Consider the following 18,382-nt stretch of genomic DNA (forward strand, 5'->3'; position numbering starts at 1 on the left):
TATTTGTGTTAATCAACATGCGGCCTCACTTCGGGCTTCTCTATTTAACGAGGCCAAAATACTTAGTGTCTAACATAATTATACGCTTCTGTTAGTGTTCGTCGGCCATATCTGATCTCCTATTCATGGGCATTTACACGCATGCACGAAGACAAACAATCCCTATTTAAGTTTCATACTCACCCCTATTTGGTAATTTTCATTCCTGTGATCACGACATATGGTAGAAAAGCATTTGTCAGCTTCAGGAAGGAAAATCGGTGTGCAATTTTTTTGTTAAATTCTTTTAATTAATTTTCTTATTTTTAATTGTGTTAAATTGATTTTTAATTATTTTTTTTAAACTATTTGTTACTCTAATGTAAGTTTTTCAGATTTTTTCGTTTTAATTTCTGGAGGGTATCATATGGAAGTGTTCTACATACTACATTGAGGTAAACTCCTCTTATTATTATTATTGTGTGTGTGTGTGTGTGTGTGTGTGTGTGTGTGTGTGTGTGTGTGTGTGTGTGTGTGTGTGTAAAATTGGTATAAATGTATGTAAAAGTTATTTCAGATCAGATTAATGCAATCAATAGTAGATTGAACATTACAACAGTCTGTAATCTAGTTATTATTGTAAAAGTATAATATGTACTATATAGATGCTGAATATGTATATAAACATAACAGTATACATCGGGCCATAAGGCCAAAATAACTTATAAAGACTAAGATAACCTATGTAGGTCTACAATGCCATACTTTGTAGACCTACACAGGCTATCTTAGTCTTTATAAGTTATTTTGGCCTTATGGCCCGCTGTATACTGTTATATTCACCATCTATATTATACTTTTACAATAATAACTACACACACACACAATATCAAATCCCTGAAACAAATATATCTAGGTGCGGTAAATACTTATTGACCCACCCTCATGTAGCATGGTGATCTGTATTTCCAGATGTCTTCAAACTCCTTGTAATATCATACCATAATGATGTGTACAGGCTATTTTGCAAGGCTGTGGTTATTCAATATTAAGTAGATGGTTCTATTTCAGTGCCCATTCAGTGTATGTGAATGTGGAATTCAAGAATGAAATAATATACTGTTAGTTTATTCTTGAATTTTTATTTGCCTTATGTTAATTTTAATAAATATGAAGGATCAATATTAATTTAAAAAAAAAAAAAAAAAAAAGTTGACGGCGAAGGTAAAGAAAGCCAACACAAGAACAAATGAGAAACGTCGGATTAGTTTCCCAATGTAGCACTCTAGCGCTGCTTGCTTGGTAAACAGATGGTAGGTGTTATCAGTCTGGAGCGGTCGATAACGATATATTGATTGACAGATAGGCGTGGAAAACGATGTGCTCATTGGTGTGCGACACAACACACGATAACATCGGTTTAGTATCACTTTAGTAGCACTCAGAAGCACTAATGGTAATTTGCCCTAATGAATGCTTTCCATAAATGGTGAAAAAAGGTCAGGTTACCTCCACTCGAATCCCATGGGAGCTTGAACCCCTCCTGAAATGGAAGGGGTAACCTAACCTTTTTTTCTTTAGAATCATGGGTGGACTAGCACATAAACTGTTTATTAACAAAATATAAATTTTTTCTTACTGTACAGCAATACCCCACATAGCACTGATAATTGGTACTCAAACTATTCTGTGTTATGTGAAACCGTGCCGATTGAGGTATTATTATAATGGGTTTTAATTGAATGCATACCAGAGAAACAGTCTACAAACAAATTATAATAAATCTATAAACAATTTGCACTTGATAGCCAATTAAAAGGATTTGAAATTTCAAGGAGAGTTGCATCATCTAAGTCGCAAGTGAGTCAGTGCAGTCACTACATTGGCAGTGTCCAAAGCTTCGAATCCGAAGTCTTTTCCGACCTTCACAATGTCTTCAGAAATTATCTGAACTTGCGATTCAAAACTAGTGAAATCATTTAACAAATGGGGCAAAACTTGCGGCCAAGCAGAATGCATGTTGTTGGCAGTGATTTCTAGCCAAGATGCAGGTATATTTTTGATCATATTTAAAGGGGTAAAAAATAAATTTCGAAATGAAAGTTTGAAAAACTATCATGTCGTCTCATCAGGATGGAATTAAGAATACTGAACACTGTTGCACGTTGCAGTCTGTACTGCAACGTGCAAAAGATGGCTTTAATTGCAGTATGTACTGCAATTAAGTTTAAATCGAAAATTTACTGTACATATTAACTCATTCAATAGCCTAGACAGGTACTATACACATGCTGTATTGTACCTGTATAGTGCCCAGCTATGACAACGCAGCATATATGTATAGTACCTGTCTAGGCTATTGAATGAGTTTTAATATGTGCAGTAAATTTGACTTAAACTTAATTGAAAACTGTGTTATAGTGAAACCCGTGCTGTTTGAAGCCATGCTAAGCAAGCTATTGCTGTACTTTTATTTTTAAAGACACTCGTGCAGATACACACATATAACGTTGGTCAACACCTCAATAGCTATTCACTATATATACAGTAAACCCCCGCTATTCACGGGGGTTACTTTCATGAGAAGTGCCGCGAATACTGAGTTGTGGCTCCCATAGTAATAAGGGGGTTCCATTCCAAAGTATGAAATATATAAGAAATACTAGTCTAAAATTCTGTCTGTGTGTATTATATGTATCTTCATAATGACTATAGGGGCTACCTCACTCATGTTTCTGGAGCTATAAAAATTTTTATAAAAAATAAATTTTATTTCCTTTTTATTTCCTTTTCATTTCTTCAGCTTCTCCATCAACATGAGTTTGCATAGAAACACAGTGTTTGGTACATGATCAGGTGTAGCCCCCTGATGAAATACCTGATCTATGTACCAATTTTTAATTTTTATTTTATAATTTTTATCTCTATCACCCTCCCCTCTTTTTCTTTCAGCTTTTGTACATATAATTGGCCTGTTAATTCGGCATTAATTCGGATTTAATTCTACTTAATAATTAATTTTTTTTTTTTTTTTTTTTTTTTTTTTATAGGATCTTAACATTCTTTTTCTCTTTTTTCTTCAACTAGGCTCGGCATTTTGTGTTTAATAACTTCTCCATCTATATTTTTATTTTATTTTTATATATTTTTATTTTATATTATTTATATACATGTATCCTGTTTTGCTGCTTTGCGCATTCAGGTACACGTACTGTTTTTCCTTATTTTTCCTGTTTTTCCACATCTTTGTTTTCATATTTCATAATGACTATGTACATAGACAGTACATAGTGAAATGCAAGCATATGGCATCGAAATGAAAATAAGAAACAATTTAATATTAAATGTAATATTTATTAGAAATTTCAAACAAATCTTTCAAATCATTGTCTTTGCTAGCTAAAAAACTTATCCCGCCAGCGCTATCACCAGTTTCGCTAAAGTGTTGATAAAAGAGTTTTGCCTTTTCACGAATGATGAGTGAACTTAACGGAATTTTATTTTGAGTTCGGTCTTCTATCCACAGATTTAAAGCCTTTTTCATTTTTTCTAATTTAGCATCATGAGTTATAGAGCAAATTTTTGGAGCAATTAGGGTGTTTTCATGGACACTAAGGCAGATTTTTTTCTTCCAATTTCTTGATTGATTGCACCTTTGATAATTGATTTTATAATATTTTGCCACTGAGGAGACACTTTCACCATTAGAAATTTTATCTAATAACTCAATTTTATTCGCTAATGTCATCACCTTCTTTGATCTTTCACATTTCCCTTGTTATTCGTAGCCATATTTTTGTACAGGTTAGAAAGAACTTGTCCACAATAAAGTCACTTTCTTCCATTAACACACTCGAAAAAGTCTGTTTTACATTGCAAAACGGTAGATTTATCACTTATGTAAGCATATCAATTTATAAATTGATAAATTTATTCAATTTATAAGCATATAAATTAAAAGCAAACGACGAAGCCTTCCATGACAAGCGCATAACACATACTGAACAAGGATTAGCAAGAAACATCCACGCTTGCAATTTTGTCACACCTCTTTCCCACCCACCCACTGAGCGCTGTTTTGACCGCAAAAGATAATTTTAGCCACACTCATGTTTTTTATGGCGGAAAATGTTCACGGCGCTTTAAAATTCACATTTGTTTAGGTTTCATTTTATATTAAGCGACCGCGAATAGTGGGGGTTTGCCGTATATATTTTTACTGAAATCCAGGGGAACCCTCGTAACCATGAAACATACCTGCTTCAGAATGAAACAACATACAAAGCCCTAACGAGTTACGGGCAAGCTGTCTTGCCCATCAGACGGGCAAAGTTTGGTGAACTTAGAGCTGCTCAGAACAGCGACCCTCAAGTGCAAACACAAACTGGAGTTGGATAGCATTTTCCCAACTGATAAAAGAGTAAGACTGAAGATTAAAATACTATGCTGGCATCATCATGGTTGGCACTCCTTGGAAAGCTGACTCCCAGAGAGTGCGTGGCCTTGGCACTTGCACAGTGGCGCCTGCCCCTGTGACTTTTGATCCCTCTCCCCATCCCCTATTTCTCCCTACTTGGGTGGACTGCCTTCTCTATCTGTCCACTTTAGATTTTTCCTCACATTCAGACCCCCCTTCCTCTTGTTCCCCAGGCCTTCTCTTTCTTTTTTTTTTTTATAACCTGGTCTTCATACAGGACGCTCAGACGACCCTGGCAGAGACCAGCCAGAGAATAAAGGGCAGCCTGGCTACCTCCTAGAGGTGTGTGCGGGCAACATGAGGTCCCACCAGGGGCCCTGTGGCCAAATGCCAGGACACCCAACAGAACCTAACGCAATATGTCATATACAACAGACAACACTTTTCTGGCATTTACAGTAGTTCTGTATTTCTTCACAGCATACATATGGCGCAGATGTGAGAAATCACAGGTAGCCCCTGACCCTAACACTATGCACACTATGTATATAAAGAATCATTATTTTCCTATTATTTCCTAACCTAGTTTAAGGTTAGGTCACAAAATATAAGGAAACCTTTTCTATTATTTCCTAACCTATCATTTAAGGTCAGGTTGCGAAATATAACGAAAAATAAAGAAACCTTTTCCTTTTTTCGTAACCAAACCTAAATCAACAATATAGTAAAAACACTCATGAACTCCAAAAATCTGCTTTTAATAATGAGAAAAAAACATAATGAAGAACATAAAAATGAAGGGAACGAAACTTTTATTAATTTAGTTTTCGCTGGGTGGGTAAAGTGCCTGCCTAGCAACTCAAAGGTCGTGGGTTCGAATCCCGCCTCGGGCTTGGATCAAAGTACTGCAAAAACCTTGGGAGGTGCATTATGGCCATAGAAGCCGATGCGCCAACAACTACCAAAAAAAAAAAAAAAATTTTGTTTTCATCAAAAAATCAACCAGCGTTTTATTTTCCTTACAAATTTCTTCCAACTTTAAAAGATTCATCGCTGCTATTACCTGTTTACCGTTCATCACAAAACTATTATTCACCATTCTTTACTCATAAATGCACATTATAATGCCAACTAATGACTACACAATAGCTTGTCGTCTGTTACACCCACCACCAATAATTTCATCATTTGCCACGCCTACCTGTCAATCAATATATCCTCCTCGATTTCGGCTCCAAACCGATAACACCTACCATCTGTTTATCGAGCGAACAGTGCTAGAGTCTGATGCTGGGAAACTAATTTTCCGCATAAGTTATCCGACATTTCTCATTGTTCTCGTGAATTGACATATTTCTCAAGCATACTGTGTTAAGGTTTTTCAGGAATCTGTTATTACTTTATTTATAAAGAAACTGTTTTTATAGTTCATAAATGGCCGATTGATAGGAACTGAACTGTATCCACCAAGAGATCCTAATATTACTGATCCTCTTCGTAAAAAGCCTTTATTTGATATTGGTCTCGATAGTAATGGAAAAATTAAAGTGGAATGCACTGGTGGATATAGTAATAAACACAAGGCAGAAGTAACTCAGGTAAGAATTTTTAATGAAAATGTTCAAAATATATGGTGTACTATTTATTTATTTTTTTATATATCTAACAAAATGTATTACAAGACCATTTTTAATGTTTTGAAGAGTTGTTTAGTGAGAGACCTATGCTGTGTCCAGTTTATTAGGTACATCCCCATCATCCAAGAAATCAACCACTCCATCAGAAACAGTTACATCTATCTGTAACAGGCTATGTAAGCAGGTAATCGGATACCAGATGATAGCATATATGTTTAATCCAGTGAGAGAACTGGCCAACATCACTTTACTTTAAATGCATTATTATAATTTGTGCAAGTATAACATGCATGACTACCATCTTGCTGGTAGTGTTCACACACATAGTAATGTCTAGAGTGCCCTTTAGATGGTCCAACAACCAGAAGAAATTTGACTGCAGAACTGTATTTGGCCAGAAATAGTTGATGTGAGAGGCAGGTGGATGATGAAGAGAATTTTCAGTATAACAAACGGTCTACAATTTGTAAATGCTAATGCAGTACAGTAGTGCTCTGGGGGGGAAAAAAACAAGAAAGAAATGTGTAGGAATGTGCCATGTATGTTATGACCCTATCCTGGATGGGGTATAGCAGTAACAGCCTGGCCCATTGAATTCTGGTTCTATTTGTTCATAACATTCTAGTTCTGTGTAGCCTTAGAGCTGCATATGTGAGTGGATCCATCATGTTAGATGTCATTTCTATAACCTGGTGATGAAGTTTTCCTGGTAATGGTGGAGTCTTTTCAAGGCACATATTAAGTATCATAATACTGGTGAATCAATATCTCAATGCTGCAGCCTACATGAAACTTTGTGTACCTTTCATCACTTGGTGCACAGAGTTTTTGTCTAGTAATAGTACTAGTCCTAGCAGTAAAATTTAGTAAGGCACGGGAATGATTCCAGAGGGCATGAGAGTGAACTTACCATACTTCATTGGTCTGGTCAGTCGGTCAGGATCTTGACCCAGTTGAATATCTGTGGGATGAGGTGTAATTAGCTGTTTATAGCAAGGTCTGGTGCCAGCTAGTCTGAGGCAACTGCAGGATGCGAGTGAGCCTGCATGTGCCCAGTGATATTGGAAGTGACATCCCCAGCTATAGAACTGAAATGTGACCACATCTGACTAAACAAAATGCAAGTACTCTTTTGATGCCCAAGAGCATGTACAGACCCATAGTTCATAAATCGGTCTTCAGCTTTCAAGAAATCTACCGCACACATGGGTTTCCTAAAAACTGAAATGTCAAGGCATCAGCTCACGTGATGTACCATCACATCCAGAAAAAGAAGGCTGTTGTCTGCTTCAAATTTCCTGCATTAGCATACAAAATACAAGGTTTTTTTTTTTTTCCGGAGGTGTTTAATTCCTTTTGATGAAAACGCTTCTGATCAAGTGGGTGGCAGAATCTTTTTGCCAACCAGTGTTTTTTAATCCTTTCACAATCAGTTTTCTGAACAAAAATTGAGGGTTCTCTTTCCAGTGGCTACAGGCTATGCAGATAGTTACTCCATGAAAATGTTAAAATTTGTAATAATGAAAATTTCATGATTGTTTTTTAAATATTAATTTGTTCCTATTTTGATTTGACTTTATATTAGTATCAGAAACATGGTGCAATGAACCCCTAGCTTATTTACACTGTATGTCTCGTACTAATATAGAGTGAAGTTATTGTTGAAAATAAAATCATAATTTAAAGAAAATTCAGTAAAGAAGCAGTTTGAAAATTCTTAAAAATACTTATTCGTTTTTTTTTTTTTTTTATGTAGTAATATTCTCTACATCTATTTTGAAATTGCTTGATTCAATTTTATCAACTTCTAGATTGAGTGATATGTAAATAGATGTAAAGATATTGAAAAAAGAAATCGGGAAAACTGAGGTTAACAACTATGATTTTCTCCTCCGATTTTCAAAACTTTTTGCTTGCTGCTATCTCTATTTTAAGCTGTCTATTATTAGTTGAAAACACAAGTAAGAGATGGATGGCATCACATATGGGACCTCTTAATTCAACTTTCATCAAAATAAGAAAAAACAATCTATGGAAAAAAGTTACTAGGTTACACTTACATTTTTTTTTTTTTTTTTTTTTTTTTTTTTTGTGAATACAGTAATACCCCGACTTATGCGAACTTGGAGTTACATGGTTCTTGATTTTTTCGATTGGTGTATATCTAAACATAGCTTACCAGTGATTTGGAAGTCAAATCATAAAGCTTGGGTGACAGCTTCCGTTTTTGAGGACTGGTTTGGTCACCACTTCATACCCGAAGTCGAACGTTATTGCAAGTCTAAACAGATTCCATTTAAAGTGATGCTTCTTATTGACAATGCACCCAGTCACCCTCCTACCACCCTAATTAATTTCAACCCACGTGTGAAAGTTGTGTTTTTTGCCTCCAAACACAACCAGCTTGCTTCAACCGATGGACCAGGGAATCATCAAAACATTCAAGGCTTACTACATGAGGCGTTCAGCGCCTCCGTAGCCAGGAGGGAAGGAGCAGCAGTGCATAGCACACGCTTTTTGATTAGACCGGGGTTCGAGCCCGTCACCACCAAATACGGAGGATGCGGAAAGGTCAGGGAATGACCACCGCATATCCCGGAGCAATATGGCCTTAGTTGCTAATGCTCCTAAAAACCAAATAACATAACAACAAGGCATTTGTCTGCATGTCTGAATGAAGCTATGAGACACAATAGTGAGATATCTGTTAAAGACTTTTGGAAACAATTCAATGTTTTAGATGCTGTAAGAATCATTGAAGAATCTTGGGATGAAATTCACAAAAAACCATTAAATGATGTCTGGAAGTAACTGTCCTTTTTTTTTTTTTTTTTTTTTTTTTTCAAAACCGAGACGAAAACGCCAGGAACTGATCATGTCGCTCATGTGATAGAATAAGTTGTTAATCTTGCCAGGCAATTAGATTTGGAAGTCAATGGTGATGATGTCAACGAGTTGTTGGATTCACATAGTCAGGAACTGACAATGAATGAGCTCATAGAGATGCATGAGCAAAACATCACTGAAGTATCCCACACTTCAGACCCAATTCCACCAGAAAAGCACATGACAATTGCAAGCTTGACAGAAGGTCTCAGCTCAATTGAAAAGGGCTTAAAAATTTTAGAAAACAAGACTCCAACGAAGAACGCGTTATAGCTACAAAGCAAGGAATAAAAAATTATTAGCTTGCTACGAAGAAATTCTGCGTGAAAAAAAGAAGGCGCTGTGTCTTCAGACAAATTTGTTAGATTTTATGAAGACATCGAAATAACTTTTTTACGTAACTCATTTATTTTTTTAATACATATTTTGTATTAATATGTATAAAGAACTGCAATTTTATTAAATATTTTTCTTCTAAACTAGTGTTTTTGTTAGTCCCAATTAAACAAAATATATATATGTATTTATATGCAAAGTTGTACCCCGACTTACGCGAATTCGACTTAAGCGATTTTCGTGGGATCCACCTATTGCATAACTTTGGGGTATTACTGTACATATGAACTATGTAGATTTTTATGCAAATACCCAAACTTCAGTTTTTAACCTACCAACATTATTAAAATTTTAAATTTTTGATGCAGTTTATTTTTGCTTCAGATTTTGGTTATAACTTGTTCTGAAGTGATTTAATATTGATTTATACTTGCTTTGCATGGGATAGGAATTAAATTTTTTGTAATAAAAGAATGATTAGAAAAAAGGTCTTGTGTGTTGGTGATCATGTGAATAATAAAATTATGAAACAACCAACTGGACTTTATTAAAATAAATATACAAGAATAAGTCTAGAATGACAAACAATATACTGAAAGTGAGTGAAAAAGTGAATGACAACAGTGTACTAAAAGTAATAATTTTAACTTATTTTACACAGTAAAATAAGTTAAACCAGGATACATTATTGCTTTAAGAAAAGAAAGAAGCAACCAATCAGGATCTAGTGGTGATAAATGACACGTATTGGCAACAGTATTCCAAATGCACTGGTTTTTGTCATTTTGAAGGAGAGCAGACACCATAGGGTGGTTGTGAGCAACTTTATTATGATTAAAATTGGGGCCCACTTTAAAAATATCAATTGCCATAAGCCAAAGTGGAAATTGTGCAAACAATCAATTTATCATGTTGTTCAGTCCAATAAATCTCAGCAACAGCAGTTTGAGCAAAATTGGCAGTACCTCCTCATATTCATGGATGCATTCTTTCAATCTTCTGACACATTCACCAGTGTAATATCTCACACCATATACGGTAAACAAACTCAACTTGCATGAAAAAAAAGCAAGGAGTTTTTACGTTGGTAATAATATATTGCAACTTCCTGCAGGAGTGTTGTGCACATGTGATATGGTAATTCCATAGTACCATGATAAGATTCTTGGAAACATCTGGATAGTGGGGGGTGTAGGCTCTATACAAGAATTCAGTGTTGCAAGGAAAAGGATGTTGTTGTAATAATATGATGTCACAAGCCTGTAGCTCAAGCCTACTAAATCTGCCTTACTTTAGAAATTTCAGTATTTCTGTATACTGCAGAACTGAAATGTGACCACATCTGACTAAACAAAATGCAAGTACTCTTTTGATGCCCAAGAGCATGTACAGACCCATAGTTCATAAATCAGTCTTCAGCTTTCAAGAAATCTACCGCACACATGGGTTTCCTAAAAACTGAAATGTCAAGGCATCAGCTCACGTGATGTACCATCACATCCAGAAAAAGAAGGCTGTTGTCTGCTTCTAATTGGATTTTGGGATTCAAAATCCCTCTAGTGGGATTTCGTTTAGTGTTAATCACACTGTCTAGGGAGCTCTATAAAAGCACAAGCTCACATGATCTATGATCACATCCAAAAACAGAAGGCTGTTGTCTGCCTCTAATTCCATGGTAAATTGGATGTGGGGAAACAGATATGGAGAATTACAGCTCCAGGTTCCCAGAGAATGACCACAAACTTATTATCAATAGAGAGCTGTATTTGAACCAGCAAATCCAAAAAAATATTAACTTTGAACCTCACCATAGCGATGTTGACAATAATGGAGCTGACAGGGAAACCATGGCTATACCCTGAATCTGCTGGTCTAAAGAATGATTGAACATCATTATTGCCCCTGGTCAAACAAAAAAAATTTAATTCAGTGCAAAAATCCTTAACAGAAAGTGAGATCCTTTCCTTCCCCGTACAAGAGCCATCTATAGCTGTCAGCAACTTATTGGAGAGGAACAAAAGTAGACTACATTGAAGGAAACTATGACCTCACTTTCAGAAATATCAGTCTCTAATAACCTGGAGTAAATGGACACTGATGTTGATGGTATAATAAGTTTTGCCCATGAGGAGCATTAATAGATGAGCAATGAATTTTATAGTTTGATATTTATTTGCAGATAGATGAAGCTCTTCAGATAGATGAAGAAAGTTTATCTCTTAAACCTATCATAGCTTCCAAAATGAGCTGTGGGAGGTTAATGGGATAATATAACAACTTTCATGCCAAGGTTCAAGAGTTGTCATTAGTCTACTGTTAACTCTTTTCCACTTAAGTTTAAGATAGTATATAACAGAGCTATGGCTCAATACATTCTATGTTGATATCAATATTTGTAGAAGAATAAAATAAATTTTTACCTCAAAATGATTACAGTAAAAAATCAATTGAACACAATCAATTAAAGTTAAATGTAAATTTTGCTAAATGGTTTCCCTTTCTGAAACAGACAATGTGTTTTGACTATGTGTCATGATCACAGGAATGGAAATTATGGAGTCTGTGAACTTGAATCTCACGGAGTGTTTTTGAATTGTGTTCAATTGATTTTTTGCTGTAATCATTTTGCATTAATCTTTTATTTGTTTTAATTTTTGGAGAGTATCGTATGGAAGTGTTCTAATTATCATACTAAAGTAAATTTCTCTTGTTCTTCTAGAAATACTTAAGTTTAAGATAAATTTATCAGTAGGCTCCTCATTGAAAGGAGAATAGCTAGTCATTCATAGAAGCAAACTAGTAATCAAGCAATCAAGTAAATTTTTAAATATATTTTATTAAAACCCTACTGAAAGTCATCAGTCTTGTGTACAACCTGGATACTGCCTACTTGTTCCAGTGGCGCCTCCGTAGCCGGGTGGGAAGGAGCAGCAGTGCGTAGCACACGCTTCTTGATTAGACCGGGGTTCGAGCCCGTCACCACCAAATACGGAGGATGCGGAAAGGTCAAGGGAATGACCACCGCATATCCCGGAGCAATATGGCCTTAGTTGCTAATGCTCCTAAAAAAAACCCAAATAACAAATAACTTGTTCCAGTGCCCCTTATAAACAATTCAAGGCACAAATAAAGGACCCTCACAAATATAAGCAGCAGAAAATATCTTAAGTCTGAAACTTTTAGGTATAATGTGATGAGCTTTGCTGTCTGTTGTGAGCTTCCATCAAAAATAGGCTCTATAGTTTCTTTATGATGCCATACATGTGGGTACCACATGTATGTATATTAGTTAAAAAAAATCCTTGTGCATTTGGAATCATATCAATAATAAAATTACTTGAAACAACCGACTGGACTTTGCTACATTGGTGAATCTGTCAGGAGATTTGGTAGAACCATATCCATTAACAAGAGGCTATTAATATTGCAAATTTTTACTTGATTGACCATTGCTGGACTGAATATTGTTGTCAATGCATGTCATTTATTGTCACCAGATCCTGACTAGTTGCATTTTTCTTATTTTTTGTAGTATCAACATGTTGTGGTTTACCCTTTATCTTACGACAGTCCTGCTATCTGTGCCTTATTGTGCCATACATTAGCTAGTTGACAAAGATGTGCTCTGCCTTGAAAGCTTCTTATTTACATTTGAGATTTTAACTTATTTTATCTTCCATGATTTTAACTTGTTTTTCTCTTGTGTATTTTTATCTTTATATTTTTATTCTGAGGGTAGAAAAAAGTAGTATATTGTTTTTCATTCTTGGCTTATTTTTGTAAATAAAGTTCAGTTGGTTGTCCCAAGTAATTTTATTATTCAAAAAATATTAATTTTTAAAAATCTATTTTTTAATAAAATATAATTAAAATTAATTTTAATTGTTTGAAAGAGGAGTGATACTGTGATCTACCTTTATTAGAAGTTAAATGAAATATACCAAAACAAACGTTTTAAAACAAATTCTCACCATGTGAAAATTTGTTTTAAAATGTTTATTGAAGAAGTGCTATGTCATTCTATACTTAATATAGGTTGGCTAAATTGGCCTGAAGACAGAGTTCAGCAAAACCTTTAAATGTTGCCAACCTGTATAAATGTAGATCAATGTGGTAATGCTTCACTAAACATTAAAAAACACACCACAGACCCAACTGCAAATCGGACAGTGGAGAAAAGACTCCAGATCTATTTACAATCAATATGGCAGCAGCACTGGATGACCTCCACAAAAGGGGTAGTCACACGGAAGTTCCTCCCCAATCTACAGCAAATATACCCACAGTATCCGGCATGGCTTTGCCCTGGATCGTACAGCACATATCTCCTAATGGGACACGGAGCGGTCTGCCACAAATGACACCTTCTGGGACTTGAAGACAACCCAATGTGTGCATGTGGCTCTGTGGAGACCTGGGGACACCAGATGCATGACTGCAAACTTTATGAAGATCTTCGTGTTCAATTAATCACCCAAGTGCGCCTCAACCCCAAAAACCGGGAACACTGCTTACTGGAAGACGAAGCCTCGTATATAGCACTCACCAAGTTTGCCCAGAACTTGTATGCATATTGACCATTCCTCTGCATGTCCTGCATGATGGATCAGGCAGGACAAAACTGGAACTCTTCCGAGAAGTGACAAAACTCCACTTCCCAGAACTTTAAGACCTGCCTAGACATGATTGTTCTTGGCAAAACCAACATTGAATTGCCTCTGCTGGGCCTCAAGTTCTCCTGGACAGTGTGGATCTGACCCCGCAGTCTGGTCTGCTCCCACCCCTGCACACAGGCCACATTGGCAGCCTTAGCCAGCTCACTGTGTCACCTCTTCCTGGCAGGGAGGGGAGGGAACAGAAAACTGTCTCCTCCCTGCCACCCCATTTCTTCCCTCTGGTGGGGCATGGGCATGCCCTACTGTAAACTGGAGTTGCCTTCCCTTTCGGCTCCATATTTCTATCTACCCCCCCCCCAAAAAATCTTCGGCCTTCTCCCCTCAACGTGGGCACCTGTACGTGGTGAGGGGACCTCCCAGTGATGCTGCTGGTTTTCCAGATTAGCATCACTGGGTTCCAACGCCCATACTTTGATTCCAGGGTTACATTATTGGAATTCGTCGTGTGCAGCCATGCACCGCAACCCATGGATTTCAGAAAGGGAGATCCTGGTGGTTGAGGGGCCCAGCCTTAATACACCACTTTGGCCCCTGCTTCGACAAGACGGGTGGTCCAGGACCGGCCCAACTGGGATCATTCGGCAGGTGGTTCTTATTGCTAGGGTCAACTGCGTTCCAATAAGTCCCACTCCCTTTGGTCCTGGGACGGGATCAAGGCTTATTGGAAACATAGGTATGGTGCTCCTAAGCGAACTTGGCATCCCATTCGTGTACGCAGTACCTGCTAGTTCACGAGTGGGCGTCCCCTCGTAGGGCTCCATGATGGGTGAGGTACTTAGGGCATCGGAAATTTTTATCTTACTCATATGAGTAATTTAAATTCTATTTCTTCTGGGGCCCCAACAAGGCCCCTACCTAATCGAGATGAAACCACAGAAAACACCTCTGCAAAAAGAGCAGAACTGAGGATACACCACTACCATCAGTGACACCACTTTTCCTCATTCTCCATTCCACCGGAGAGCAGTCATTTGGAAAGATGTCACTCTTCTTTATCCAGAAAGGATTAGAAGGGTTGGCAGGATCACCCAAATCTGTAAAACGACTGCATTCTGGCAACCTTTTGGTTGAAGCTGTAAATATAAAACAGGCGGAAAAAATCCTGAAAGCCACATCAATAGGAAGAAATACCTATCACCGTTAACTCCCCACAAAACTTTGAACTCTTCATGAGGTGTCATTTCAGAATGGGACCTTCATGTCTCTGAAGAAGAGATCTGCTCTGAATTGAAAGAACAAGGAGTGACAGCTGTCAAAAGAATATCAATGCGAAAGAATGGGAATCTCATCCTTACCCTTGTTCTCATCCTAACATTTAACACCCCACGGCCTCCAAGTTCCATCAAGGCAGGGTACTTAAGCTGCCCAGTGAGAATTTATATTCCAAACCCACTGAGGTGTTTCAAATGCCAAAAATATGGCCACTCACAAACAGGTTGTCGTAACCCTGCCTGTGCTCGATGTGGTGCAAAAGACCACAAGAGCAAGGAATGTTCAGCTTCCAAACCGATCTGTGTAAATTGCCAACAAGAACATCCTGCCTACTCCAGAGCATGCCAGCGGTGGAAGGATGAAAAAGAGATCTGAAAACAGAGCTAAATATCTCCTACCCAGACGCTAGAAAACACATACAACCAATAAATAGCGGGAAGCCTTCATATGCTCAGGTTTCTGCGAAGTGCACTATCGGTACACAAACAGAGATGACTGTACCACCAAGAGAGAGTCATTCACTCCGATTGCACTCTATTTATTATTGAGTTCACAAAAGCCCACCAAAAAAACACAATCAGCTGCCACTCCTATATCCGTACCTCCTAGTGCTCCACCACTACCAAAACCAAGTGGTAAAAAAGAGCCACCCGTAATATCAGAAACAATGGGTGTAGAAGACAAGGAGGTACCGGACGAATCAGTCTTGGAACTCTTTGTGGAGGAAGAAATGGACACCAGACAGCGTCCATACTTCCTCAAAAGAGATAAACCCAAGACTGATAAAAGTAAGCCCTCAGCACCTCGGAAGTCGCCTGATGGACCCACCAAGCCAAAATAATGGCTAAATTCCTACAATGGAATTGTCGTGGATTCTGGCGAAATACTGATGACATCAAGGCTCTCCTGCAAAAGCAAGAGCCAGTTTGCTTTTGCTTGCAGGAGACTTATCTAAAAGCAAATGATGATACCACCATGCATAACATCACATTTTTTCATAAGGATAGAATTGCGGATGGTCCTGCTCATGGAGGAGTGGCTATCCTTGTGGGCAACCAGACTCCAGTTCAGCCCTTGCTAGTTACAACGAGCATAGAGGCTGTTGCAATTCGCCTTACAGTGGGATTTTTATTAACCGTGTGCTCTATTTATTTTCCACTTGGGACTGACATCTCCCATGAAGACCTTGATGATCTTGTAACGCAGTTGGCTCCCCCTTTCTTACTTCTCAGGGATTTTAATGGACATACTACCCTGTGGGGTAGTGCTAGCATCAGTGGAAGGGGACGAGTCATAGAGCTTATGCTAAATGACAATGACCTTTCCCTTCTAAATATTGGCACAAACACCTTCTTCCACATGCTTACCCATACGTTTTCTGCCATTGATATCTCTATCTGCTCCCCTTCTCTACTCCCTTCACTCACTTGGGAAGTGGAGGAGAACCCATACAGAAGTGATCACTTCCCTGTGATAACCTCATTACACAGTGGGAGACCGTGTCTTCCTTTCAGGTTACCGCAGTAGAAGACTGATCAGGCTGACTGGACTGCCTTCCAACATCAGGCAAATTTTGACCTCAGTACCGTCAGTCAGGAGCCTATCATTGATGCAGTAACGTACATCACAGAAATTATTGTCCAAGCAGCTGTGAATGTTGTCCCAAAAACATCTGCCCGGTTTCCACCATTTCCCAAACCATGGTGGAATTCACAATGCACAGCAGCAAAAAAGGCTCAAAACAAAGCGTGGGGGATATTCCGCCGATATCCTACCACGACCAACCTTATAGCCTTTAAACGCGCACGAGCCAAAGCATGCTACATCCGCCATCAGAGTCAAAAGGAATCGTGGATCCATTTTACTTCATCAATTACTCAGTCCACTAGTACTAAGTTGGTCTGGGATAAAATCCGGAAAATGAAGGGAAAATATACATCCCACACTTCTTCAATCGTAGATTATAATGGATGCACTATTGCAGATCCAACTGCAATGGCCAATTGTCTTGGGGAAACATTCTCTAACATATCTGCGACATCTTCATATTCCCAGAGTTCCTGGTCCTGAAACATAAAATCGAAAAACAGGCAGTTAATTTTAAGTCTAAGAGCGTCTATCCCTACAACAGGTCATTCACTATACAAGAACTGAAAAGAGTTCTCATTCTTTCTAAGTCAAGTGCTGTTGGACCAGATAGCAAACATTATGAAATGATTAAGCATCTTTCACCAAAATCTATGGATCATCTGTTCCTTCTGTATAACAGAATCTTTAATGAAGGGCAGTTTCCAAATCCCTGGAGCAAGGCAATCGTTCTTGCCTTTGCTAAGCCAGGAAAGGATCCAAAAGTCACTACTAATTATCGTCCTATTGCTCTGACTAGCTGTCTGTGCAAAATCCTGGAGAGAATGGTTAATTTTCGTTTAATATGGTATTTAGAATCAATTGACCTTCTCTCCAATATCCAGTGCAGCTTCCGAAGGAACCGGTCCACTCTGGACCATCTTATTAGACTGGAAACATCCATCTGGGATGCTTTCCTAAAACACGAACCTTTGGTGTCTGTATTCTTTGACATGGAGAAAGCATATGACACAACTTGGAGATTTGGCATCTTAAAAGATTTGCATAGCCTTGGTCTTAGAGTGCATCTCCCCATTTTTATTAAAAACTTTTTAGCCAATCGATCTTTCCAAGTTTGTGTGGGATCCTCACTCTCTCGTTCCTTCAGCCAAGAGGGAGGGGAGTACCACAAGGATCAGTATTAAGTGTCACGCTTTTCGCCATCAAAGTAAATTCCGTCACGGAACAACTTCCTCCAGCTGTAAACAGTGCCCTCTATGTTGATGACTTTAGCATATTTTGCCAGTCATGCAACATGAGGGTTATTGAAAGACAACTGCAAAAAGCCATTGATCGCCTAAATTCGTGGGCACTGTCTAATGGATTCAGGTTCTCGCTGCAGAAGACCGTTTGCGTACACTTTTGTAGTAAGCATAATCTTCATCCTGAACCTGAATTAAGGCTTGGACAAAATGCTATTCCAGTAGCGGCGGACACAAAATTCTTGGGACTCGTATTTGAAAAAAAGCTGACCTTTCTGGATCACATCCGTCAACTCTGTACAAAATGCACAAGAGTTTTGAATATTCTCCGCTCTCTCTCTCCTCTACACCTTGGGGTGCAGACCGATGCACCCTTCTACAGCTTTACCGTGCGCTTGTACGATCCAGACT

General features: G+C 38.0%; 1 protein-coding gene across 1 annotated transcript in view; it reads left to right on the forward strand.

The window, feature by feature from the left end:
- LOC150078926 (F-box only protein 31-like) overlaps positions 1–18,382 on the forward strand; it is a 94,584-nt gene that overhangs the window by 33,115 nt on the left and 43,087 nt on the right. The window contains exon 4 of the mRNA XM_090382890.1: positions 5,824–5,994. Within this exon, the coding sequence (XP_090239016.1) occupies positions 5,824–5,994 (171 nt within the window). The remainder of the gene's footprint in view (positions 1–5,823; positions 5,995–18,382) is intronic.

The sequence above is a fragment of the Mastigoproctus giganteus genome, chromosome 10 (genome assembly GCF_048544385.1).
Source record: "Mastigoproctus giganteus isolate SK-2022 chromosome 10, ASM4854438v1, whole genome shotgun sequence".
Lineage (NCBI taxonomy): Eukaryota > Metazoa > Arthropoda > Arachnida > Uropygi > Thelyphonidae > Mastigoproctus > Mastigoproctus giganteus.